This window comes from Dama dama, chromosome 15 (genome assembly GCF_033118175.1).
Source record: "Dama dama isolate Ldn47 chromosome 15, ASM3311817v1, whole genome shotgun sequence".
In the NCBI taxonomy this organism is placed as follows: Eukaryota; Metazoa; Chordata; class Mammalia; order Artiodactyla; family Cervidae; genus Dama; species Dama dama.
In genome coordinates, this window is record NC_083695.1 from 46086902 (window position 1) to 46113802 (window position 26901).

The window sequence follows — 26901 nt, forward strand, 5'->3', positions numbered from 1 at the left end:
AGCTCCACCTCTGTCCTTGAGCTCAGCCAAGGCCAGTTCCACCCCCTGTCATGGCGCCCAGGGATATTTCCATCTGGAAGCAGAACACTGTGCTGCTGGCTAAAGAAACCAGCCTAGCACGAGCCCAGTCGGGGAGGGAGGGTGGAAAGCTGGAGCAGGCCTCAACTGCATTCTCTAGCCCAGCACCAAGGATTCTGCCAGGCAGCCTGGCTTTGCACTTCAGACTGTGTCCAATCATGCAAAAAGTTTGGCATTAAGGACAATTTGAGAGATCTAAGAAAAATGAAAATAAGAAAGGCCACTAATGGGGTTTGCCTGTGTTCTTTAGAATACTTGAATGGTTGCTATTAAAGAATTCTGTGTTGATGCCCAGATGGATGGGTCTGCAGAAAATTTATAAAGAAGAGAAAATATGAGAAATAGCTCAAGCAAATGAAGAGAGACGTGATCTAGGGAGGAAAAAGTGTCATTCTGACGCTGTAGCATGAAAGGTAGCTCTCCCAGGGATCAGAGGCTCCTCAGGGGGCTCATCATTTGCTCAAGCAGCTTGGAGAAGAAGACAGATTTGGCTTCCAAGAGAGTTCTCCACCAGCCCCACACCATGGCCTTGAGAAAGTAGCTGCCTGTGACTGAGCCCCAGGCCACTCCCCTGCAACATCCAAATGTTGAACCAGATGATTCTGTTTCAGCTCACCTCAGTCAGGAGCAAGCTCAGCCCCAGCAGCACCCAGGGTAGAGGTACAGCTGGGACTTGCCCAAGGATGACTCCCCTTCTGTCCATCTGTCCTAACAACCGACACGGTGCGTGTCTGTCTGCTTGCCTCTGCAGCTTTTTACTAAACCCCATCCAGCCAGGACTGCTGCAGGGAAGCCTTCCCCTGGGAAGGACGTCTCCACACCGGCCAGCCTGCCTGGGCACCAGCAGCCCTTTTTCTACAGCCTGCAGGCGCTGAGGCCCTCCCAGGTCACAGTCAAAGGTGAGCACCTGGTCCTGCTTTGTGTGGTGTACTGTCCACAGTTGTCCCTCCAGTGACTGGTGTTCCTCTGGAGGTTCAGGGGTGCAGGCTGGGGCAAAGGTTTGGGGTCTGACTGCCCAACTGTGTCTCCAGTCATATCAGGAGTCTGCGGAGGCCTCTGCTCTGGAAGTGTCTGGGGCCACTTCTGTTATACCCTGACTTCTGAAGACCCACCTGTCTGTCTGTTGAGACAAACACTCATCTCTCTTTCATGTGCACACACATCTATCAACACACACACACACACACACACAGACCCCTCCTCACCTTCAGAAAAGTGAAAGTAAGAAAGGCTGCTAAAGGGGTTTGCTCTTTGGAATACTCAAATGGCTGCTATTAAAGAATTCTGTGTTGATGCCCAGATGGATGGGCCTGCAGAGAATTTATAAATAAAAAGGGAAACTATTAGAAGAAATAGCTCGAGATTGCAGCCCCCTCTCTGGGTCCCGGTCGCTGTTGCTCCTGACCACCCAGGTGGGCCTGCAGCCACTAGCTAAGGGCATGTGCATGAGGCAGATGGCCCCAGTGCAGGTCCCAGCCCTGCTTCCTAGAGGGGCTGGGTGTGTATGAAGTCCATCCTGGGGCCTCAGTGCATTGGGGATGTCTACCTGGAACAGCTTTCTGGTCCCAAGGAGTATAAGGTCAGGTTTGTCAGGGTTTCTTCTCTTGAATCCAACAACAGTGTCCTTAGCATCTCCAGCCCTGCTAGACTTGATGCCTGGAAGGTGCAGGAAGGACAGAGCCCCTGCCCCCCGGCTTCTCTGGCTTTGGGCCATCTGCCCTGACAGCCTCGGTTCCTCTTCCCCTGGTATCAACGCATAAGAGACACTAAAGACCTGCATGGCCACATACTTCATGTATGTGTTAAGTCTGGGGAGAGACCCAGGGCCCGGGGACCCAGCTTGGGGCCAGAGTGTAACCTGGCCCCTAGAGGGAGGCCCAGGATGGAGGTACCAGGACAAGGAGTGGCTCCTGCCTGGGTGGGTGTTTGCCAAGTCTGGGTGGGCTGTGCATGGCTCATCTCTGGGCCCAGCTAAAGCAGGTGTTGTCCTTTGGCAAATAAATTCCTCCCTACTGACTGGGGAGCAGATATGTACCTCTTCTCTCTAGGCTCGGAATCCCCAAAAGGAGCCATCGGCCACATCGTTCCTACAGAGAAGACCATCCTGGCCGTGGAGACAAACAAGATGCTGCTGCCTCCACACTGGAGCAGGACCTTCAGCTGGGGCTTTGACGACTTCAGCTGCTGCCTGGGCAACTACGGCTCTGACAAGGCGAGTGGTGTCAGGGTGCAGGGTGGCCCCAGGGCCTCAGCCTGCTATTGGTTGGGGCAGAGGTGGTCAGGAGACCGGCGAGCCCAAAGCAGCCACAGCTGCCCACACCCCCACTTCCTCCACGTGCCTGTGCCCCCAGCCTGGGGATGAGAGGGTTTGAGTAACCGTGCCAAGAGCCCAGTGGGCTAAGCCTTCCCCCATGTTACCAGGAGTCGAGCTTGTAAATAGGCATGCTGTCACCTCTGCAGTGTTCACTGCTGGCTGGTCACTTGGCTGCAGTGAGAAGGCCCAGATTGTCATTCAGTTTGGGTGGAAAGTCTTAGGGGCCCCTCTGGCCCTTGCTCTGACTTAGACTCAGATGGCACAAATTGAACATTCTACAGGCCACCAGAAGAGAGCCACTGGGTTACTGGTCCTCCACGCCTGTGCGAGGCCATCCACTCCTCTCTACCTTCTTGATGTGGCCTCTGGCCCTGTTTTCTACCCTTGCTCCTCTCCCACCCTAGCACATGGCATGAATTCCCTGCTCACCAAGCTTTCTCTCCCCTCCCTAGCCTTCCCCCACCTCCTGCAGGAGGCAGCCAGCGAAACTGGTCCCAGATGTCCCCACGTCCTGAAAGTGGGCTCTGCCTTTCCCAAGCTCACAGGGCATTTCTGCTGTATCCCCAAACTCTCCTGCTTACTTGCCTCTTCCCACCTGTTCCTTGGGTGTAGGCGCTCTCTGGAGACATACGTGGGCAGCCTGTCCCCAGGGCTTTTCTTGAACAAATGACCTGTCCCTCGGTTCCCGAAGCACACAAGCAGGCCAGTGGAAGCAGCCAGATCTGCCCGCATGCCCCTGTCGCCCTGTTCCAGCTCCCTGCCCGTGTGGGCCCTGGCGCCAGTGTTCATCTCCCTTGCCTCCCCTCCCACAGATCTTGGTGACGTTCGAGAACTTGGCCGCCTGGGGCCGCTGTCTGTGTGCCATGTGCCCGTCCCCCACGACCATCATCACCTCCGGGACCAGCGCCGTGGTGTGTGTTTGGGAGCTCAGCATGACCAAAGGCCGGGCCACAGGCCTGCGCCTCAAGCAGGTACGGAGCCTCCACGGGGGTGTTGGCTCAGGGCAGGTGGAGTCCCTCCAGTAGGCACAGTGCCTTTGCATGCTCCAGCTCCCAAGCGCCGAGAGCTCTGCCCCTCTTGGGAGCTGATAGCGCAGTGGAGCATTGAGGGCACATGGGTCCCTGTCATTCAAGGGTGCGGTTTCATGTCTTTGGGTGGATTTGATAAGCACACAGGGCTGGTGCTTCCACGGACACCTGCACCTCAGTGAGAGATGCTGCTTACACATCAGGGCCAGTGAAATTGGGAGCTTTTTGCACTAGAAGACATTTTTTAGCATTTTTCACAGGCACTTTTATGTGAACAGCCTCATTTTACCTCTTCATTTTACCCTGTCATAGGAATCATTATCATACCCACTTCACTGGGGAAAAATCAAATCAAAGAAGTTAAGTGCCTTGTCCAAGAGCATAGAGTCAGAAAATAAAAGACTGTCTCAGAATAGGGGTGATTGTGGCAGACACAGAAGGAAGAGACCAGGAGGCAGAAAACTCGTCTGGTCTTACCTCGCAAACCACAGCTGCTTGGAATAGTAAATAGAGTGAAGCTGACTGCTTACTTAAGGTTCTGCATGTTAACTGTAATCTCGGAAAGCAGGTACTCTTAGTCCCACTTTCAGATGAGAAACGTGAGGCTCAGAAAGGTCAGATTTGCATTTAAATCTAACTCTAAGCCTTGTGCTTTCCCCTGCATACACTTGAAGTTGCTGGAGAATATTTCTAGGAGACACTTCCATCTCCAAATGCAATTCATGTTTCCATCTGTGTTTTAGTGATCCATACAGCCCCAAAGTGACAAAAAAAGAAAAAAAAAGTTAACCATACAAGGCTTGCCACTGACTAGATTTCCTAAACTGGACATGTTACACTCGAATTGATGCTGGGTTTCTCTGGATGCTTTCCTAGTCAATGGAGTCTCCCCAGAGCCTGCCCTTATTCCCTGGCACCACCCCCAGCACATGCATGGTACACAGCAGTGGACATTCAACAAACGTGAGGTAGGGAATGCGTGGGTCAGGGCTGAGGGAGCTGGTTAATCCTGCAGAGCCCGTGGCACCTATGAGAGGCAGTTGTGCAGGTCAAGTATGGGCTGCCTCCCCCCAGACTCTCCAGGGAAGTCCTCCCAAGCCAGGCTTACAGCCCTCTGTCTTTCCACATCTTCACTTTCCTGACCTGCATGGAGAGACTATGCAGCCATTATGGGTGTGGAGAATCCACCTCTCCCAGACATCGCTCCAGGGATGAGGGGATCCACCCCAATCCCAAAGACACCTTGGGGAGCCAGGGAAGTGACCCCTCTCCATTTCCCTTCCAAGATCCTGGTTAGTGGTGAAGATGCAGTGTAAAAGCCCCAGTACTGACAGCATAAAATGTAATTTATCATCCTCTCCTAGCTATAAATCAAGACAAAAAGGTAGGGGGATCCTACATGCTCTTATTTCCTAAGTGAAATAAAGTACTTTATCATTTACCTAAAGAGGCTGACACAGCCTTGGGGGTTCCCCAGACTGGAACCTGCTCAGAGAAAGGGGTCCCTCCCTGACTTATAGACTTGTAGACAGAGACGTCATCATTAAATAGCTTCATTAACAGTTTTTTCAATTGTTTTATTTCTAAATATTACAACATGAAAGACATATTTCAGAGTCAGATGATTATCTATAATCCATACAAAAAATGTCATCCTTGCATGCTCTGATCCCCAGATATACATATTTATATCCTTCTGATCATTGTGTAGATATGTTGATTCCATTTTCACCCAGCCTATCAAATTGTTTCCTCTTTTCTACAGGTTCTATAATTTACTTTTCAATTGTTCCATATTATTCCATCTCCACAAAATTATATTTCAATTGTTTTATGTCAATGTACCACAGTTTAATAAATCATTTCTTCTAAAACTAGACAATTACATTGCTTCCAATTTTAAGTATTTTAAGTAGTGCTGCAGAAGACATCTTAGATTGCTGTTTGCTTCTGATTAATCATTTCCTTATAGCAAATTTCAAGAAGCCGAATTACAGAACAGTGACATAATGCTTTCTATAATGGCTGTGTGGTTTTACAGTGCCACCACAATCAGGAGTGCCCATTCCACCACGACATATCCAGAATAGGGAATTATTTTCAGAGGTTTGTATTTTTTTATTTTTTGCTCCTTTAGTTAGGTATAAGGTGATACAGTGGAGCTATTTCAATTGGCCATGATGAGAGCTTTATTCTGAGAACAGAAGAGCCAATGGAGAACATTTAAAATTGCTGTCCTCCTTCATTTTTTCCCAGGCCTTTCCAAATAGGGAGTGGTGCTGACTGCCTCCAGGTGCTTTAGTGTCCAGGCTGGTGAGAGGCCTACAGAGGTGGGCAGTGCCCATGCACACAGTGGTCCCTCCCTCTCCAGCGCTTCCCCCAACGCTTTCCCCAAGAAAGCAGAGGCGCTCCGCTCCAGTAACAGACAGCTCACACAGGCAATGGACTCACAGCCGATGTCTCTGCATCCCCAGTCCTCACACCTGGGTCCCCAGCCTGCACGCTCTGGAGTTGTCCTGTCCCCGGCAGTCAGAACTTAGCCAGTAGACAGAGGTCATTCTGGGAAGACTACCAGAAAGTGCCTGTCAAGGCCTCTGCTTTCCTCTCTTCTTTTAGATAGTTTTCACTTCCCTAAGTAGCCCCTAAAGTGACCCCAGCCTTCTTCCATGGGTCACATCTATCAGATTGGTGCCATGTTAGGATCCATGGAGCACAAATGGGAATCTGCAGCTGAACTTTTAATTATTGTGACCAGGCCAAGTGACAACTTTGAAAAATGGTGCTCAACCTCATTGACTCAAATGAGTGAGTGGTGGACAGTCCTGAGGGTGGAGGTTTACCACTAGATGCGGGGAGTAGTCAGGTTTCAGAGAACCACCTCTGCACTTCTCAGGCTGATTTCAGAGGACAGCAGGCACATGTGTGCCTGCCAGCTCTCATACCAGGCTTACCTGGAAGCTGCTGGGACAGTTGTAATGGAAACCACACTGCCACCAGCAGCAGCAGGCCAGGGATCCCAGTGTGCCTGGGAGGCATCCCTAGTCCCCCAGTCCCCCAGGAACATGTCCATGGGGAACAAGGCCTCTGGCCAGGTCGGGACACATAACCATCCATCAGCCAAGCCGGACCTTCCTAGGCCAACCTGAGAGTCAAGAATGAGGCCCCGAGAGTCAAGACTGGGCAGCCAGACTGGACATGAACGTGGATCCTTTGGGCTTGAAAAGTCAAATCCTTTAAACTATAACCTGACCTCCCTGCCTTCTTCCCAGTTTAGTTTCCAGGGGCACATGTGTTTCTGAGGTTCCCTTAGTGTGATGTTCACAGTTGAGCATGCATGAAATTCTCCAGACAGCTTGTGAAAACCCAGATTTTGGGGCCCCACTCCCAGAGTTTCTGAATCAGTAGACCTGGGAGGGGCCCAAGAATGTCCGTTTCTGACAAGTTCCCAGATGATACTTGTGCCACAGGTTGGGATACCACACATGACAAACCAGCACCCTTGCATCTTAATAGTGGTGTGCACTGCTTCAGACTGCAAGATAACATGGGAGGGCAGAGAGCATGAGGATGTTACTGGGGTCTCCGCTTGAGTATAATAAAAAGGACTACTGACTCTCCTCATCTGGATTTCAACCCTGGAAAGGGATGGTTCTGAGAAGCCAGCCACAGACCCGTGAATACACATGCGCATGCGTGCACACACACATACACACACACACCCCTGACACATGTTGGAGTCACTGGATCACTCTGAATCTCTGTTCTCTCATCTGGGGCCCAACAGTAAAAGGGGAGAGTGGGGTATCTCCCCGAGTAACTGGATTAAGGGCCCCTCTCATAACCTGCACTCTCGCCCCTTGTCCCCAGGCCTTGTACGGACACACACAGGCTGTCACATGCCTGGCGGCATCAGTCACCTTCAACGTCCTGGTGAGTGGCTCACAAGACTGCACGTGCATCCTGTGGGACCTGGACCACCTCACCCATGTCGCCCGCCTGCCTGCCCACAGGGAGGGCGTATCTGCTGTTGCCATCAGTGACGTCTCGGTGAGGCTCTTCTTCCTCAATGTCTGTGTCCTCAGCATGTCTAATGATTCTTCATGGTGACATGGTGGACAGTCCCCTGAGAAAAAACCCGGGCGCAAAGACCACCCCAGAGTGTATGGAGGCCCCAAATATGTGGGACATTCTCTACACAGGCAGAGTGGTGCCATCAGCAATCTCAATTTTGGTCTCGATTTTATTTTTTGCTTCTTTATTTTTTTCCCCTCAAGGAGGTGGGCTGGTGGGAGGTGTCTGTTCTGACATGAGCATCAGGGAGTTGGGGAAGGAAGTTAACTTTGGTGAGGGATCTTCTGGGTTTGATTGACTGATCCAGCCAGTTGACTGCAAATCAGTGTAAGCTTGGCAAGCACCTCTGGTCTCCAAGTCAGGAACCACCTCTGCTTGTCCCTCCATGCTGGCTACCAAATATAAACCTGTCAGGAAGCGCACCATGCGTGTGTGTATGTGTTTGTGTATGAGAGATAGAATAATATATATACTGTGTATATACATATATGCATGTATGTATACCAGTGTGGAGCTTTACACTGGAATCCCCATCATGGGATATGGGGTTTTCTGAGGCTCTGCATCTGCTGATAGAAAACCTGAGGGGCCTGGAGCATGCATAGACTGAGCAGTTGTATCATAGGAGGAGAGAGAGGTCATGGATGGAGGAGACTTCTGGTGCTAACTGTGGCTGAAAGTGGTGCTCCAAATGGGCTTTAATCCAGGAAGAATATTAGATGGGCAAAAAGAGGATGGATGGATAGGTGGTTGGGCAGATGGAGGGATGAATGTGTGGATAGATGGAGGGTGGGTAGGTAGATGGATGGATGTTGGCTGAATGGATGAATGGGTAGATGTAATAGGGAAAGCACCATGTTCTAATATGGAAGAAAATAAATTCATAAGGAATTATGTCCCCAGCCCTTAGAGAAGACTGCTATCAGGAGTCTTTATAACTTGTTTGACCCACCGTGAGCTGGAGCTGACTGAGTTCATGAAGTGCTGGCTGGGTGCTGAGCAGAGATGTATCAGACAGGGTCCCTGGCCTCAGGCAGACTCCACCAAACGATTCAGGAAGGGACGTGATGGAGCTCAGCCCAGGGCACTGCAGAGGGGCATGGAGCTCCCAACATCCCTTCTGTGGTCAGGGCAAGGCTCAAAGGCTTAGCCCCAGATGGCTCTTGGGGTCCTTGGTGACAGTGACCACAACTCTACTGGACACGACATAGACAAGGACTTAAGGAATGAACACTGCAGACATACACATTTCAGGAGATGCAATGGGCAAATTTCTCCTCATAAATTGCCCCCAAGGGACCTTGCCCTACTTTATGAACTACATGCAGTCATTCAAGCGCCTGTTCCCTGCCCTTCACCAGGGGTCATCCAAAGCTGCTTCACAGGGACAGGGCTGGCCAGCCAGGTGTAGACCCCATGTCTGGGCCTGGGATGGTACCCTGGCTGGGTCTTTTTTGCCAGTCAGTATGTTGCCAGGGAGAGTGCTGTGGGAGGAGTCCAGAGGGTGAGCCAGTCAGCTTGTGCTGGGGACAGCAGTATCCAAATGCCTGATTTCAGTACGAAAAGAACCAGGAGTGCACCGTTGTATGAAAACACAGCAGGCCTGTGAGTCACCTGGGAAGAAGTGGATGTCTTAGGAGGTCTGGGAGTGCCTTGGTTAGTCTTCAGAGGACGGCAGGTGGAGGGTGCTTGGGTGTGCAAGCTGAGTGAGTGGACAGACAGACAGGCAGTGATCCCAACCTGAAGTGAAGCCCACTCTCACTGCTGCAGGGCACCATCGTCTCCTGTGCGGGAGCCCACTTGTCCCTGTGGGATGTCAACGGACAACCACTGGCCAGCATTACCACAGCCTGGGGCCCAGAAGGAGCCATAACCTGCTGCTACGTGGTGGAGGGGCCAGCGTGGGACACAAGCCATGTCATCATCACTGGAAGTCAGGATGGCATGGTCCGGGTAGGTGTGCCTTGGGTGGAATGAAGGCATGCTACAAGAAATGTGTTCATCTCCATTCTGTCCACTTCCTCTAAGAGTCAAATCTGCAGACTGCATTTAAACATTCCAGACCAGGTCCCCACAGCATGTGAGGGCAAAGGCAAGGGTTTTTTTTAATATTAATATAATACATAAAATTTTATACACACATATACTTCAACAATTAGAAAATACTTATTGTCACAAGTTATGAAAGCTGAATGGTCAAATGCATCAGAATATAATTCAGTACTGACAAGAGACATATAGGCCATCCTTTCATCCATTCACCCACTGGTCTATTCATCCATCCATTAATCCATCTACCCATCCAGCTACTTATCTCTCTATCTACTTCTATCCATTTACTATTCCATTCATCCATCCACCCTTTCATTATTGCATTCATCCTTCCATCTACTCATCAGCCCACTTATTTGTCCCTCCAGCTATCCATCCACCTAACATTCATTGAACTCTGGCTATGTACCAAGCACCTCATACATAAGGGATCCAAATTGATGATAAATAGGTCCTTGTCCTCAAGATGTCATATTCTAGAAACAAAAGATGAACAGAAAATGTACATATGTGTTTCATGCTATGACTGGGACAATCAGAGTGCCATGTATGCTCTGAGGAAGGCCTTGGGAAGAGAAACCATCAAGAAACCAAGAAGACAATAAAGGAGAAACATTGAGGAGGGAGGAATAGTGTGGGAAGAGCAAAACACAGGTGATTTTTCTGAGACTGACAGCAAGGAGGGAGGAATGAATAAGATGAGGAAGAGTTAAGAGCTTTACTCAAGAAACTGTCATTTGAATTCCACAATTTTTGAAAGGAAGTGTCAGTTGCATACCTCGAAGTATTCTAGAAAATGCTCTTCGAATTCTACATGCATTTGTGAAAGCTCCCTGTGGGCCAGCCAGCATGGCTGAAACGCAGCCCTATCCTCCAGGAGCCTCCATTCCCAAAGTCTGAGAATCATCACAGAGGTGATGCTTCAGGAAGCAGAATGAATAACAGGGTGGGGGCCAAGTGGAGAGTGGATTTATTTCCAGCAGAGGAGGTGGCATTTCAGCCGAGCCCTGAGGATGAGGAGACGTCAGGGCATACAGAGAAGGCCATGCAGGCTGAGGGGTCAGGGTGCGTGGACAGGAGAGACGACGCTGAGGAGAGCCCTCTGGGAAGTCCCCTTGCAGGGCCTCATCTATGGACTAGAGGAGCACAGGGTCTCTGCAGAGGGAAGGGCATCCTGGGCTGGCTAAAACACGAGGAGATCATGAGGGTCAGGGCTGGGTGGGTCGTGGTCTGTCCTGTGCATCAGTCAGAGGAGCCCGGGGTGGCTGGGGGCAGCTGCATTTCCTTCATGGGCCCCCAGAGCAGGAGCGTGAGTCTGCCAGGCGCCCTGCCCTTGTCCACTCAGCGCACTAACTGAGCTCCCGGGACGGCCCAGCGCTGGGCTAGACCCGGTGCGGCTCTCACAGAAGCCCGCAAGTGGAGGTTGCTCATTGTCCTGCGGGGAAAGAAAGTTCAGGCTTAGCAAGTGAGATGCCATGTGTGGTCAGCCTGAGGGCACTCACCACAGACCTGGCACCATACATAGAGGACGGGAAGCCGTGCTGCTTAGTGATAAGGGAGGCCTCTGGGAATGGTGGCAGACAGACAAGTGGGCACTAGCTAAGTAAAATGACATTGAGCTGACTGCTGAGTCTCGTCCCTGCAGATACGGGGTCAGGCTAAGTGCCCTATGACCCAGGGGTGGGGAGGGAACTCATCCCGTCTACATCCTTCTACAGCTGCCAAACTGTAGGCAAACTGAAGCCTAAACAGGCTTTTATCCTGAGAATATGTCAACATCAGAAGTGAAAGGGGGCCATGCGCCCCTTCCCTCAGGGTCCCCCAGGTGTGGAGGAAAGGATGGGCCCCGAGCCTGCAGACAGGTTCGTTGCCCCAGCCCATGGCATGTTCTCTGTTCTGGACAGATCTGGAAGACTGAAGATGTGAAGATGTCTGTTCCCGGGCAGGCAGCGCCAGAGGAACCTTGGGCTCCATCATCTCCAAGCCCCAGAGGTAACTGCTATGCTCCTGGTTCCCGGGAGCACCCTTGCCTCACTCAGCCCTCCCTCCCCTCTTCTCTCCTCTGTTGAGGGCTGCAGCTCCAGCCAGGCCTGCAGAGATCAGGGAAGACAGTGAGTTTCTTGGGGTATTGACAGATCTCAGGTCAGGAGCACAGTTTTCTGTGAGCGGCTGGTGGAGTATGAATCCATGTTTGGAAGCCCCACTGAGGCCCAGCCTCACCCTTCAGGGACCGGCTGGCTCTGGGAGGCTCCTTGGGCATGTGAACAGTGCTGGTGGTGGTTGTCAGGGGTTCCCGAGCTCTGGGGGGGACCACACCCAGCTGAGCTTGGCTTGATGCTATCCATCTTCCTGGGTGACTCTTAAATGCCAAACTCCCCAGCCCAGGATCTGGGTCCATCCGACTGGCCACTGACCTGAACTGCCAGGCTGCAGACAGGAGCAGGGATGGCTTTGCTGCTTCCCCGGGGAGAGGAAGTTGTTCCATCAGCCCCATTCTGCCCTGTTGTCCCTGACTCAGCATCCCCTACTCACCACGGCAAGTTCCTCAAAGTAGGTCTGAGGGTGGTCTGCATCAGCATGGCCCAGGAGGCTCATGAAACTTTTAGAGGTGGGTCCTAGCCTCAAGAAAAAGATTGGAGAAGGATAGAGTTCCCGTATCTAACAAGTCCCCAGGTGACTGCTGGTATCAGCAGAGTAAAAGAACCGCCACTCTGCAGCAGAGCCCTCTTTGGGGGGTAGCCTTTGGGCCTGGAGTAAGATGATCTGTTCTCACTTCTGTCACCATGGCCTCTGGCATCAGCACCACCAGGGCCACCATCACAGAGCCGTGAGGGGCAGAGCTGACCCGGAGCAGTTTCCACCATCCACTCCTCCCGCGTGTTCTCTTATTTCTCACGGCAACCCCATGAGGAAGATACTGCGGTGATACCTGGGTGAGAAGAGAACTGAGGCACGGAGTAGTTCAACAACTTGCCTGAAGTGACCCGAAGCCACTGCTACTATAGTTCTCATTTCTGCCTCCAGAGTAGATACGCCCACTGCCAGAGCACGCTCCTTGGCCAGGGCCAGACCATCCAGGATGAGCGCAAACACAAACCTCACTCCTGGGGGTCCTGCATGGCCTCACTCTTGTCATCATGGGTTCTTCTGGTTCGTTCTGCATCCCGGGACCCATGATCAACCACTAGAGAGAATGTTCCAGATTGTGGAGGCTTGTCTTCTACAGGGAGTAGCCATTTTTAGTTCATTTCTAATATGTGCTCCACACTTCCTTGATTCATTTAGTCACTGATTCATGGATTCTTCATCCACACAAGCAGAAGTGGACATTGGCTGAGCCCCTGCTAGGTCCTAGAATCTACATGGGAATCCCTTCCTTCAACATAATGCCATCAGACAATGCCCTTGTCAACAACCTAGACTGACCTAGAATGGTGACCTTACAAGAATCTACAGCTACTGGGGATTCAGTTCACTGGTCCTAAGATCTCTAGGGTCCTTTGGGACCACAATGAATCAGCCCATCACAGTGTAAAAAGAGTCCTGTGCATTCTTAGGAGCTCACAGTTCTTCTTTGGAGGACAGGGGCCAAGGTCTCTCCCCTGCCTCCACCCACTTGGAGGAGAGCTAGAACAGAGTTCTTATTCTCCCCCTGCTCATGAAGTGTTCTGTGGCACACCAGTGTGAGAGCAAGCCACCTCGATCTTGGACTCAGCTGACCACTTCTGAAGCTACTGAGCTCTGATAAGCTAAAGGCATTAGTTCAGCCCATGGTTGATAAGTGGGTGTCCGAGCCAGAATGTTAGCTGAGTGGGTAGGTAGGTGGATGAAGGGACAGATAGACAAAGGGCGTCTCAGAGCCATTCCATTGGTTCTGGAAGTGCCAGTGGATTTTCGGTTTCTACTCAGGATCGACAAGGTTGTGCTCATTGGGAAGGGGGCCTAGTGAGATGAGAAGCAAGATGAAAATCAGGAAACAAAAGTTCTAGACCCAGCTCTGTCTTCTGCAACCTCTTCGGTCCTCAATTTCCCTCTCTGTCAATAGAGGTGCTTCCTGTACCTCCTAACTTGTAGGAAGCAGATGACAGAAAAGTAATAACGTAGACAAAGATCTCCTCGACAAAACGTGGGTCATGATTATCATTTTCTCAGATTACTAGGAGACTTCTCCCCTAACACACCCGCCGATTACACGAGGGGACTTACCTGATGGTGTCAGGCAGACAGGAGCCTCACACCCATTTCCTTCCTCTGCTATTTGTCCTAACCAGCCTGAGGTCACCACTGCCAAGTAGAATTAATTGCTCTGTTTGTGGTTACAGTTCAAAGGAGGATTGGATAAAATGACACAAGGGCACAGACATAGTCATAAAAATCAGGTGAGGCCGCTGCTTAGAGTTAGCAAATCCATGTGCAGGTTTACAAACCTAAGCCACTGGAGGGCTCGCTGTCCTCATAATATTGCTTATAACTGTTTTGTTGGAAGGGGACTAGTCCTCGGCCTGACACGCAGATATTTATGCATGTCTCTTGGTGTGTATATTATTGCATTCCTTGAATACCTTGAGAGGCAAGAAAAGAGTTCTTTGAGGGTACTGAGGATATGAGGGTTGCTGCATTTGTGTGCAGATGTCATCTAATTCCTGCCTGGAATTCATTTATTTGTCGTTTGCAGCCAAGACCAACCCAGCGGAGTCCAATTCACTTTAGGAATCACTCCGTAGATTTGGGCTCAATCCGGTACACAAAAAGTCCTTGGGAAGAGCTTGGTTTGGGAACTTATGCACAAACACAAAACACACGTGCATTTCCTGGGGCACAGAGCTGTCTGTCACCCTCGGTCAGCTGGGACAGCTGCGTCGCTACTGCCCTGACTGCAACCAAGTGACCTCGTAGTGGTGGCCCCAACTGATGTCTCTCCACCTCACCCTCCACAAAGGAGTCACCATCTGTCCCCATATACAGTCATTAAAATGAGTGAAGTAGCAATCATTGAGTTCTATTTTTTGAAAACAAACATTCTCAGCATTTAATTATTGGTCATGGCATGAGCGGATTTAGGTAAGTTGATAATGCCAACTTTATGTAATTTATTTTTACTAAGCAATTACAGGCTGCGTTACATCCTGGCAGCAAGGTATTGTGGGGTATCTTATTAAGCATAAAGCCAGTAAACACTGATGAACAATTTTGCTGAACTAGGCATGCAATTTAGAAAGCAATAATACACAAATCCAATTTGGTACACAATGGATACCGCAGCACGTCAGCACATGTAACTATCACAGCCTGCAAATTAAATTGGGACGGCCCTTTTTGCAACAGCACAGGCCAAGATTAAATATATTTTCCCCCTCAATTTAACAAGTTGCTGACCACAAATATAAATATATGTGTATGTGTTTGCAGCCCTGTGTGTGGATATACACACGCATGTGTGTTAAACCGCTTGGGTTTTCTAACTATCCCCTTGCACGTTCCTCATAGTTCACCGATGGGAGAAGAATCTTGCCCTTTGCAGAGAACTGGATGTCAGCGTGGCTTTGACAGGGAAACCCAGCAAGGCCAACTATGCAGTGACAGCTCTGGCCGTGTCCAGGTAACAACAAGCTGGCTGCTCCAAGCCTCCAGCAGAGGGCGCTGTGCTGCCCCTAGGAAGCCCTGGCTGTTGTATTCAGGACACTGGGCCCTAGGAGGTGGACTCACGACAAGGACCCAGGAACCCAGGGGGCCCCAGCATGTACAGTAGCAAGATGGCCATGTTAGGCCTAGGAAATGGTCCTTAACACACATATTCTTGCTCTTTCTTTCTCCCTCTCACTCTCTTGAATGTCTATGAATTCATAGAGAAATCCAGAAAGTAAAAGTATATTGACTTGTAATTTTATCCTAAAGAGGGACTTTTTTCCTGAGGCCCCTTGATGATTGTAACGTTTGGTATGATGGTTTTCCTACATTATAGAAAATGCCTTTCAAGGGCTCGAAGCCAACGTGGAATGGACGGGTGTCAGATACTACCCTTGCAGCATTGTTTTATTCTTTACAATTACTCGATGGTGGAACTTAGAATCATTAGCCTGTTCTAAACACTAGGCGTGTTAGTCTCAGGGGACCAGATCTTCAGGAGCCCTGTCCTTCTCCCCTCCTGCCCTGGAGTGGGGCACGCAAGTTCTGCTGTGGTGGGAAGGCCAGACTGAGGCAGGGTGGCTTAGGGTGGGGCGTATGGGAAGGCACAGAAGGCCCTGAGCCCTCTGTCCTTTGCTGGAGAACTTGCCCTACCTTCTGCCTACTGGCCTGGCTGCATAGCTCAAAGGATAGGAGATACTCCCAAAGATGCTGAAGGGAGAATGTCAGGGTCTTGCCCTGTTCCCCAGAGCCCCAGCATCTGGGAGCGTCCCCTCAGTGCTTCCGAAGCCGTAACTCTCCCAGGTCAGAGCTCTCCTTGAGTCACAAGACTCTCCCCTGCTTCAGGCAGAGGCCAAGTGCAGGCTCTCCTGGGGTCCTGGCCTGAACCCCCTCCCCCGTGTCGTAACGTCCTGAATGCAGTCTGGGATAAGCAGGGTGCACAGGTTTGCTCTCATATTCCTCTTTATTTGTTCTCTTCCCAAGAAACCAGACCAAACTCCTGGTTGGTGATGAGAAGGGAAGAATATTCTGCTGGTCCGCGGAGGGGTAGGAGGCAGGAGCCGGTGGAGGCTCTGGCATGGCAGCCATGTGACCCAACGGGCAGCAGGACCAAGCGGAGGGCTCAGACGCAGCACCTGGGATGCAAAAGAAACCCGCAGGACCTCCCTTCCAACAGGTCCCCAAAGAGGAGGCCACAGGCCGCTGGAGCTCCATACCCTGAACTTTGGCCTTGGATCACACACGGATGTGAATCAATAAAACAGATACACATGTGCATCGGGACCCGTAAGCGGCATGCTGGAGACTGTGGCTCACGGGTGCCAACCAGCACTCGCAATTACACAACTCACCTTTCAAAGGGCTCATTGAACTGAAAAAACATTGGGCTGCTTCCTGGAAACTAGTGGGAAATATGGTATTGTTATTTTATTAAAACAACTATTTTCCAAATAGAAGAGGTCTCTTGATTTTAAAATTGCCAGCCTTTCCCACTGAGGTATTTGTGGCTCCACACTTAGAAAGGCAGAAAGGCCTCAGGGATGCACAGCCCACTTCTGGAGTGTTCTTCAGCCCTTCATTTCCCTCAGTGGGATCAGAGGAATCTTGTGGTCTTGCTCTCTGTGCAGGGGACCTTGGGGAGCAGGAGATCACATTCAGGAGGCCCAGCTTCCATGACTGGGCTCAGAACATAGACACGATGGCTGCCCACCGCAAGTATAGGCAAGTCAGCTGGGAGGACGCACTCTCCCTGGGGTGCCTGCCCCTACTCTGCACGCCACAATGGGTCCTGGCTTGGCTCGGGCTTAGCAGGCTTTTCTGGGGACCTGTCTTTACAAGGTCAAGGGACCCAGTTCACATACTGATTTTAAGCTGCAGCTTATCCTGGGAGAATCTGGACTGCCATGTGACCTTTTTCTCCATCTGAAAATATATGGCAGGGGGCAAGTATTGAGCCCCTTTGAAAAATTCCAGCACCTTAAGATTCAGGCATTAGACCATGAAGGCAGCACCCTCATTCTTACATCTCCCCACCTCCATCCTTCCAGAAGCCTTGAAAGGAAATTCACCTGCCTCTTCAATGAAATCCAGCTAAGGTGAGCACCCAGGGATTTGGGGTGGCAACGCTCCTCAGCTTTAACTCCCTCCTCCCCACAATTTCCCTTCTAGAGAATACCAATTCTTCCCATATTTCTCTAAGCCCTGCAGACACCCTGGTGGGTGGCCCATCCCAATTTAGCTCAGGCCTGGGGCTAACAAGAAAAACAACTCAGTGTCTCGTGGTCCAGGTCATCTGGCCTCCAGGGAGCAGCAAGTCCATGTAAAGATAAATATTAAGAAAGTAATGGTGGTATGAACTGTGTCAAAAATAGTGAGTGAGTGAAGGATGATTAGGAAATAGTGATCTACCTATCAACTTCGAGTTCTTTGCAAACGGAAAGATGGAGGAAGAGACTCAGCTCAGGTCCAGAACACCCCTCTCTGGGTAAGGAGGGCATGTGTCTGACCCCGGAGCCAAGGATCATGCCTCCACCCATACTGTCTGCATGTGCTATTAGTAGACAGCCCATTTGCAATGCCTTAGTCAGTCTGGACCTGCAACGGAAGACCATAAATTGAAGTGCAGAGAGTACCCTCCCCGGGAAGGCCAACAAGCAAGGTCATAAATATCAAGGGCTGTTGTCATGTTTCAAAACACAGCTCATGTTATTTACCCCAGACTGAGAGGTCTGCTGGCCCAAAGGCTGTCTGGGGCTCATTCATTCAACAAGCATTTCCTGAGCTCTGCATTTTGGTTCCCCAGGTCACAGGAAAAAAAATGGAAGGATAGGGGTGGATCTTGTTGCTGGGGTCTTGGAGCTAAGATGCTTGTGCAAACAAATGTGACATGAGGTGGCAAGGCTATAGAGAGATCTCTCGTGTTCTAGGGCATGTCAGTCTGGCTGGGCTCACTTGCTAGGACTGCCAGAAGGACTTGCCAGCCCTGCAGGCTGGGGGCGTAAACCACAGAAAGTTTTCTCACAGTTCTGGAGGCCAGAAGTCTGGAGGAGCGTGTCCTCAGGATTGACTTCTTCTGAGTCCTCTCTCTTTGGCTTGTGGACAGTCACCTTCTCCCTGCATCTTCACGTGGGGTGGGGCAGGGAGGAAAGCCCCAGGAAGAGTGGGGATCCAGAGTCAGAAGGTCGTTGGCAACCTGGGTGGGAGGAGACTCCAGCTGGTCTCAGCATTTCAGAAGCAGCCAGCCTGGGGTCCCTGACAATTGTCAATAGTGGAGGGAAGTCCAGGACAGAGGCCTGAGGAAGGGGGAGAGAGCAGGGGGGAGCACTAGGGCCCCCAACAGCCAGGGCAGAGGCCAGGAACACTGGCAGATTGGGCCAAAGTATAAATAAGGACCACATGGATGCAGCCCTGCTGACACCCCAAATCCAGCAGAGATGAGGGGCCTAGGAGCAAGAGCTGAGCCAAGCTATGCAACCACAGCTCAGCATCCAGAGACCGGAATCTGGGACCAGGCATACACAGTGATGATCACAGCTGAGAGAAGCGCCCAGGGACCAGGGAGCCCCAGCCCCATTCCCAGGGTCCCTACTGCCTGCCAGCTTTGGCCTCAGTTTCCGTATCTGGAATATGAGACTCCAGTGCCCACATGGTGACTGGTCCTGAGACTGAAATCACATCTGTTTATCCGATGGTGGAATGAAGCAGACAACAGACCTCTCGTCCTTGACATGATGTCATCTTTCAATGCATCACTTGTTCATTCACTCACTGGTATCTTCTCTTGCTGAGCCAAGCCTTGTGCCGGGGCCCTGGTAGAGAGCCATTCCGCCCCCGTCCAGGAAGCCCTCTGCCCAGACTGGAAAGAGGCACAAAGAAAGCACAACAGGAAGCAAGTCCCTCTCACACCCAGAGGTTTATCAGGCTGGAGCCAATGTGCTCACGCAGGGATGGCATTGCTACAGGAATATCCTGGAAGGCAAGTCTGACTCCCAGGTGCTGGGTCTCAGCTAGAGCAGAAGCCACAGTCTGTCTGTTTTTGTTTTTTGTTTTTTTAATCTCTTGAATGATGCTAATGTGGGCTCTGGAGTCACCACTTGGAGACATTCTGGAGAAGACAGAGACAGGCTGACTCTGGAGGTATTTGCCCGCAGCTCCCCACCCTGCAGTGTTAGAATTGGTAGCTTGTGAGGGGCCTCTGGGGTCAGGGTACCCCCACATTCTACCCACCTTCACCAGGTCAGCCTGAGACCTGCGCAGCTCTCACCCAGCTGAGCTCCTCCCGTGACAACTTCTTAATCACTGAGAAGCCAGCACCCAGCCGACCTCCACCAGCCATGCAGCAGCCCCTGCTCCCGCGCTGGGAAAATCGCAGCTCTGTTACCAGCAGATAAAGGCTGCTCTCCCACCCATCCCTCATGGTAAGGCTCCACCTCCTCTGAGAGGTGGGAAAGAGGAGCCAGTGCAACAGACATTCCTCTAATTGCACAGAGGAAAGGAGGATTCTCTGTGGGGCTGCGAAAACACCAGATCAGGGTGTGCACCTGAGTCCACCCTCAGGAAGATGTTCTACATCCTGGGGTCCCAGGGAGGCTCAGGATGCACCCATCTGGCCATCTGGACAGGTATAGGCCCACATGGACATACATACTTAAAGAAGTATTAACTGGGCATCTCGTATTTGTATTTGCTAAGTCTAGGCAACCTGCTCCCTGGATCCCTTAGAGGCCACAAAAGATGGTACCCTGCCCAAGGGCCTGATGCACCCAACAGGTCCTCAGTATGTGACAGGTGAATCACTTCTTCTGAGCAGACTGACATTCAACCGTGGAAGCATGTGGAGGGTCCACATGGGGCTCTTTGTGCCACCAATCAAGCTTCCAGGGCCTCTGCATCTCCCTGGCTCTCACTCCTGGTGACAGAGCCTCGCGCCCCTTGCTGGCCCTCTGCTTTCATTCCTTTGTTCCCTGAGCTCTAAGAGCAACCCAGGGCCTTGGAAGTCACGTGTGACAGCAACTGCCTCCCCCGGTCTCAGGCAGCAGCCAGGAGCCGAGTCCCAAGAACCCAGTTCCAGGGCCTGCAGAGAACTCGGAGATTGGATTTGACCACATTAACATGCAGCCAAGCAGGGCACACATGGGGAGGAACAAACCCTTCATATGAAAATCCTGATGAAATTTGTTTAGCATGAAATCAAATCTCTTAAACCAAAATCGGTTTTGCTTTAGTAAGTTCCTGGGTATATAACAGATGCCCAGGTGGGATGGGTTGTGTGTATAGTGAGTGTGGGCATGTGCACACGCATTCAGACCTGAGTCTGAATGCTTGCTTCCATTGCTGTCTGATGGGCTGCCACCTGCAGCACCTTCATGGCTTCTTAGTAAATAGAAGGAGTCTCCCAATTGTCTCCTTCCTCCAAATCTCTGAAATCTCAGGGAACACTGTGTTTCCCAGGCTGTGGTCTCTGCCCCACAAGCTGATAGATAGAGACACACCCCTTGTCCAAGATCATTTCCCACCATTTATCAGGAGAGCATCATTAGAGGTACAGAACTCCGCAATGACTGGGAAGTGGGTCATGCCCCAAGAGTGTCTGGTGCTCAGGAAGGCTGAGAACATTTGCAGAGGCTTAGGCAGCAGGGCCAGTGGAGGGGGGCGCCCTCATGGGGCTAGAGGTGATACAGTGAAGCCGGAGCAGGGGGAGTCCTTACGGATCAGACCTTAAGGGCATGCAACACCTTCCAGACAACTTCCTACAAAACAAAAGGGGTCCCCAGTGGATGACATGCTCCTGTGCAGTAAGGAACACAGCCCTTGAAAGCAGGGCACTCCCACCCCTCTTGAACCACAAGCTGGAGAAGCCCAGGGACCTTGTCCATGGTACAGCGGGAGCAGAACCTCCACTGGCATGAGAGGCCTCAGCTCTTCAGAAGCCTGTAGTGACCAGGGCATTGGCCAATTGTGTCCCCGGCCCGTTTAATCCTCAGCAAACCCAATAGTGACACTCCCATCAGCCTAGGGGAAGGGGCGCCCAGCCCCTCAGTCTCCATACTGGTAATCTTCGAGGCCTTGAGACCACAGCAAAGTTACAAACTGGTGGTTTGGGGGACCAGGTAGAGCCTGTAGGTAGCTTCGGTTTGGGCCATGAAGTGCTAATTGTTATTTTGAATTTAAATGCCTTGAAGAGGCTGGTTTAGCATTTCCAGTTTGCAACAGACCCCCTCCTCTTCCCATTGCTTTGTTTCTGCAAGTTGTTTCTGGCATTCACATTATTAGACTGGCCCCAGAACCTGTTTTAATTTACGACAACTGGGCCAGCACTTGGGGATGGATGCATGGCTTGGGAAATGTACAGACATTCCATCTTGCTACATCAAGGCAAAAGAGCACCCACACCATCCCACTGAGCCCAGTGCCTTAGGGTCACTAAGAATGTCGCTGAGGGCAACACCCTCTGCCGGCCACCCTCCAATTCAGTCATGCGTGCATTTGTGCTCAGTTGCTTGTCATGTTCGACTCATTGCGACCCCATGGACTGTAGCCCACCAGGCTCCTCTGTCCATGGGATGGATTCTCCAGGCAAGAACATTGGAGTGGCTTGCCATTCTCTTCTCCAGGGGATCTTCCCAAACCAGGAATCAAACCCACTTCTCTTATGTCTCCTGCATTGGCAGGTGGGTTCTTTACCACTATCATCGCCTGGGAAGCCCAATTCAATCATATTTATTCATAATTCTTTATCAAGCTCCTGCTCTCCTCAGTGCCAGGATACAATGGTGAACGAGATGGATGAGGTCCTTACCCTCAGGGAGCTTACAATCCCCTCAGGGAGGAAGACAAAAGAAAAATGAGAAGATCATGGCTGGTGAGGAAGGCTGTGAAGGAGCGCTGTCCTGTGAGATGGGACGTCAGCGGGCACGGGGCAGGGGAGTGAGGAACGTCCTGCAGAGACCTGGGAGCTGAAGGGTAAAGGATCCAGACCCTGTCTGCATGTAATGCTCACATCTCACCGTCTGTGAAACTGAGGCTTGGGGAGCTCAGTTTGAGTGCCCTGTCCCAGCCGAGGATGAGCCTAGCTCCACACCCTTCCCCGCTGCTGCAGGAGAGCCTTGTCAGGGAACCTCCAACCTCACTGAGCCCTTCAGTTATCTTCAGCCTCCATTCCTTGGCTCTAGAACAAGGCCTGCCCTGCCCCTCCTTGTCCTTCCAGAATGAACTGTGGCTGTCTCTCCTCTGTGCTCCTGCCTCCCTCAGTCAGATCATCTGGGAAAAAGGAAGCACTTTTCTATTTGCTGTCTGCCTCCCCCTGGGTGGTCCCCTCACCAAAATAAGGGTCCCTGATTGCCTCCTCTGATAGCTAGTACAAAGCCCAGGGCCTGCTGCAGGGGAGCAGGGACCCCAAAGCACGAATTGGCCTAAGAGTGGGATGCCCCTTGGTTCCTTTTATGCCACACTGCCTCTTTCCCAGCCCAACACTCTGGGTTGAAATTCCCCATTTTTCAGCCAATCCTCTAAGCATCTGTGAGTTCCTCAAGGTTGGAGATAATGTCCTATTTCTTTATCTCTATACTGCCCAGAGTGGGGCTTCCCTGGTGGCTCAGATAATAAAGAATCTGCCTGCAATGCAGGAAACCCGAGTTTGATCCCTGGGTCGGGAAGATCCCCTGGAGAAGGGAATGGGTACCCACTCCAATATTCTTGCCTGGAGAATTCCATGGACAGAGGACTCTGGTGGTCTACAGTCCATGGGGCCTCAAAGAATCAGACACGACTAAGTGACTAACATTTCACTTTTTCACTTTTCTCATGCTGCCCAGGGCATCAGGAGTGCTGGTCCCACATGGGTGCTCCATAAAGGTAGGAATGAATGAGTGAATGGATAAATGAATGAATGATGAATGGAAAGGAGCCCATTAAAGTTCTACAAACATTTTCTCTCAGTGTCTTGCCAAGGACATAATAAACGGAGCGTTGAGCATCACTGCAACTGGGAAGACAGGAGCGAAGCTTGGGCCGGAGGGCCGCCTGCTGTGTTGTGCTGAGGCTGCCTCTGCCTGGGTGCCAGCAGACCCTTGACCGAGAACAAAAAGAGTGAGGGTTGGAGATGGGGAAACAGAGCCTAAAAAGGAATGAGAGAGGCAAAGAGAAAGAGTGGGCAATGCGATGGGAGCAGGGGCTGCCCAATGGCCCCCAGCATGGGGCCCCCTCTTGGGACAGGGGCTGGGCAGACGCAGGAGACCTGGTCAACGGCTACACACAGCTGGACCTTCCCCAGGCTGGTAGCCTCACCGCAGCCGCCATCATCTGGGAACACTGAACTGTGGTCAAGACGTGGCTTTGAAGGAAGACAGATTGTGGCCCACATCCCCGCTCTGCCCAAGCCCAGCCGAGAGGCTCAAGAAGCCTTGCACGACTCTCTGAGCCTCAGTTTCCAAATCCATAAGATGTCACCGGTTACACCCATTCCTGGCAGAGGGTTAAATGTTCAGCTGTATGTGATGCAACATTGTGAATCAACTATGCTTCAATTAAAAACAGTTACAGTAAAACACATCATGTACAATGGATGCATTCTCTGAGCCAAGTTCCTGGCATAATTAAAAAGTGGTGAGGCTGGCCTCAGAGCCTGCTTTTCAAGCAGGCTAGAGCCAGGAGCTGCCCTCCCTGGACCTTCCTACCTGCTGGTCTGCTCCCCTGGCCTTCCATCCGACCACTCGTTCACTGCCCACTGCACACTAGTCACGAATCAATTACTGTGTGTCAAAGTACTGAGATGGAGCAGCGACTCCTAAAAACCCCAGCCTGCAGGGCACTTGCATTCTACTTTGAGACACAACCAATAGTTATGTAAGAGAAACACCAATTCAATAAGGTACCTCTTTAAGAAGAAAGAAAAAAAAAAAAAAACAAATGAGGAAGGGGCAAGGAAGTACAGGAGGGGAAACGTAAGCCTTGGGGCCAAGATGGACTTCCCAATAAGAAGGCATCTGGAAGCTGAAGCAGCAGGAGAGTGAGCACTCGATGTCTGGGAGAGAACATTCCAGCATGGGGATGAACAGGTGCAGAAGTGTGCTGCTCAAAGACACAGCAGGGAGGTGACTGTGATTTGGAGCAGTGATGAGGAATATCAGGGACAGAGTCAGAGTAGAAATGAAGGGAGGATCTTAAGAGCTTGCCACTCAGGGTGGCCAGGGGCTTTTGGGCTCTCTAGAGTGGAGAAGGCAACAGCCTTCTGAAAAATGGCAAGAGATGGTACCAGTCTGGTCAGGCCTGGGTCAGATGACGCTGGCCTCACCTCACACCACCCACATCCTAGGAAGGTACCTCCTGCCTTTGCCCTAGGAGGCAGAATGCCTACCCCTAGCTCCCAGTGACCCACTTCCAGCCATTCTTTCCAGTCCCAGTGGCCCAGGGATCTCACATTCATGGAAGCTATCCCCTGAGTTCAGGCACATGGCTATGCCTATTAACCAACTGGGAAGCCCACATCAAATCTCCTCTCCCAACTTGGCTGAGGTCAGGCCCCTTGGCAGAAACCCAGTCCCGCCTTCTCCCAGAACAGCGCATCCTCGGCCAGGGAGAAATTCCAGTTGCAAGACTCCAGGCTGAGCCCAGGGCCGTGCGCGGGGATCACTGTAAAAAATAATAGAGATGGTGAGCTCGGCCATTTCCTGTACAACACATAATTAGGTTAGATAAGAAACTAGCTGTGTCTAAGTGCTATAAATGTCTATATTAAGCTATTTTGAAAGTGCCGAGCACTTTGACATTTGAGAGTTCAGAGTAATTGAGGTATTGAAATAAAATTGCTTCTGTTATTTAAAAGGTCATTATCGTCTTCAGCTAGATATATGAGGACTATTTTCCACTCTAGTGAGCCGTTCTCCCTGGCACAATTAGTATCGCTTCAGCAGAGGCCGCTGGGGGACTCCCACCCGCAGCCCCCGCCAGAAGCCCGAGGTAGCTGCGAAGACAGAAGGAGCGCGAGGAAAGCCTCCATCACCCAGCATCACCACCAGCTCCCGGAGAGCCGTCCCTGTCAACTCAGCACCTACTGTGTACCAGTCTCTCCACAGATGCTTTTGGTGTGATTTTGTCTCATCCTGACAAAAGGGCCTAAAGGATGCCGTTAGTGTCAGAACATCACAGAGGAGGACTTGAGGCTGTCTGGAGTGAAGGGGCATGGCGGTAAGCTGGGTAGGAGGTTGGCAATGTCCCTCAGTTACCGGGCACAGAGCTCACCCTGGGAGGCTGCTAGCCGTTCCCTGTCCTGGCTTCTTTAAGCCTCCTAGCTATCCCAGGGGGGGAAACAGCTCCATTTCATAGGTGAGAAACCTGAAACTTTGAGAGGTTAAGTAATAAAGCAGCAAGAAAGTGGCTGGAAAATGCTTCAAGACCCGAGATTTTTTTTCTTTTTTTAATGTAGACCATTTACTTTAAACTCTTCATTGGGGGACTTCCCTGGTGGTCCAGTGGCTAAGACTCTTCCCTTGCAATGCAGGGAGCCTGGGTTTAATCCCTGGTCAAGGAGCTAGATTCCACATGCTACAACTAAGATCATGTGCAGCCAAAGAAGTTTTTTAAATATTTAAAAAGTCTTTATTGAATTTGTTATAGTATTGTTTCTGTTTTCTGTTTTGGTTTTTGGAGCTCAATGCATGTGGAATCTCAGCTCCCTGACCAAGGATTGAACCTACACACCCTGCATTGGAAAGCAAAGTCTTAACCATTGGACTGCTAGGGAAGTTCCAAGACTCAAGAATTTTAAGAATGTCACCCAGTGTGTCTAACCCTTCTACACTTCACCCACAAGGGCTCAGACAATTCCAGCTCTTTCTATAATGTCCTGCTGCTCCCCCAGCCTGTCGGTCTTCATGCGTTTAGAGTTCTTCCCAAGGAACAGAAACAAGAGTGGCCCCAGCTGGACTAGTTGGATAAATGGATTTAGACCAAAGGTTTCTAGAATAGAGACTCTGCGGGTGCTGGCTTGTGGTGAGCACGCCACTGGCCTGAGATCTTCACGAGGCCCCTGAGTCTGTCCGTCCTCATTGGTCACATCGTTTACCTAAGTAGAACCATTACAGATATCAAACTATACTCTGAAAACATGACTATAGAACATTCCACTATTTTTTAAAAAATTACAATTTTTCTCCAATTCTCATTCAAGATGCTTCACCCCCTTTCACAATTGTTAAGGTAAATAAATAGAATGTTCTTAACTACAAATTAGATATCTAATTTAGAACTAAATTATACCCTTATTGTTGATTTAATATATCACAATTTTTCCATGTTTCTCAAAGAGAAACTTGAGTTCCAATGGCATCTTCATCTCAGTAGCAGGGGCCTACTTCTCCAGAGAGGTGATAAATAGCAATAAGTCAACACTGTATAAGTCCCTGTCCTGAGCAATGGTGAACAGCCTCTTAAAAAAAATGCATCCTTTGAAAGCATGGTCTGTGCTTTTATATCCAAATTCATAGCATCATTATTCACAGTAGTCCAAAAGTAGAGATAATCCAAGTGGATGAGTGGGTAAACAAACATCTATACATACAACAAACTATTATTCAGCCTTAAAAAGGAAAAATATTCTGATATGCGCTATGATATGAATGAAAATTTAGGACTTCATGACGAGTGAAGTAAGCCAGTCACGTAATCCTGGAGTGTCTCAATCGCCAGCATCACAACTTTGGCACTCTGAGACCATATTAAGTAAAACAAGGGTGA

General features: G+C 50.7%; 1 protein-coding gene across 5 annotated transcripts in view; it reads left to right on the top strand.

Annotated features, from left to right (window-relative positions):
• WDFY4 (WDFY family member 4) overlaps nt 1-16625 on the top strand; it is a 255678-nt gene extending 239053 nt beyond the window's left edge. For 3 of the 5 annotated variants that reach the window (XM_061161997.1, XM_061161998.1, XM_061162002.1), the window contains 8 exons: nt 830-977; nt 2106-2290; nt 3205-3363; nt 7288-7467; nt 9262-9444; nt 11448-11535; nt 15031-15142; nt 16153-16625. In XM_061161997.1, the coding sequence (XP_061017980.1) occupies nt 830-977; nt 2106-2290; nt 3205-3363; nt 7288-7467; nt 9262-9444; nt 11448-11535; nt 15031-15142; nt 16153-16219 (1122 nt within the window). In that variant the 3' untranslated portion in view covers nt 16220-16625. Of the gene's footprint in view, nt 1-829; nt 978-2105; nt 2291-3204; nt 3364-7287; nt 7468-9261; nt 9445-11447; nt 11536-13865; nt 13923-15030; nt 15143-16152 lie in introns of those variants that run through there. The other 2 variants (XM_061161999.1, XM_061162000.1) reach the window with 2 other exon arrangements.
• Nucleotides 16626-26901: the final 10276 nt, after the last annotated feature.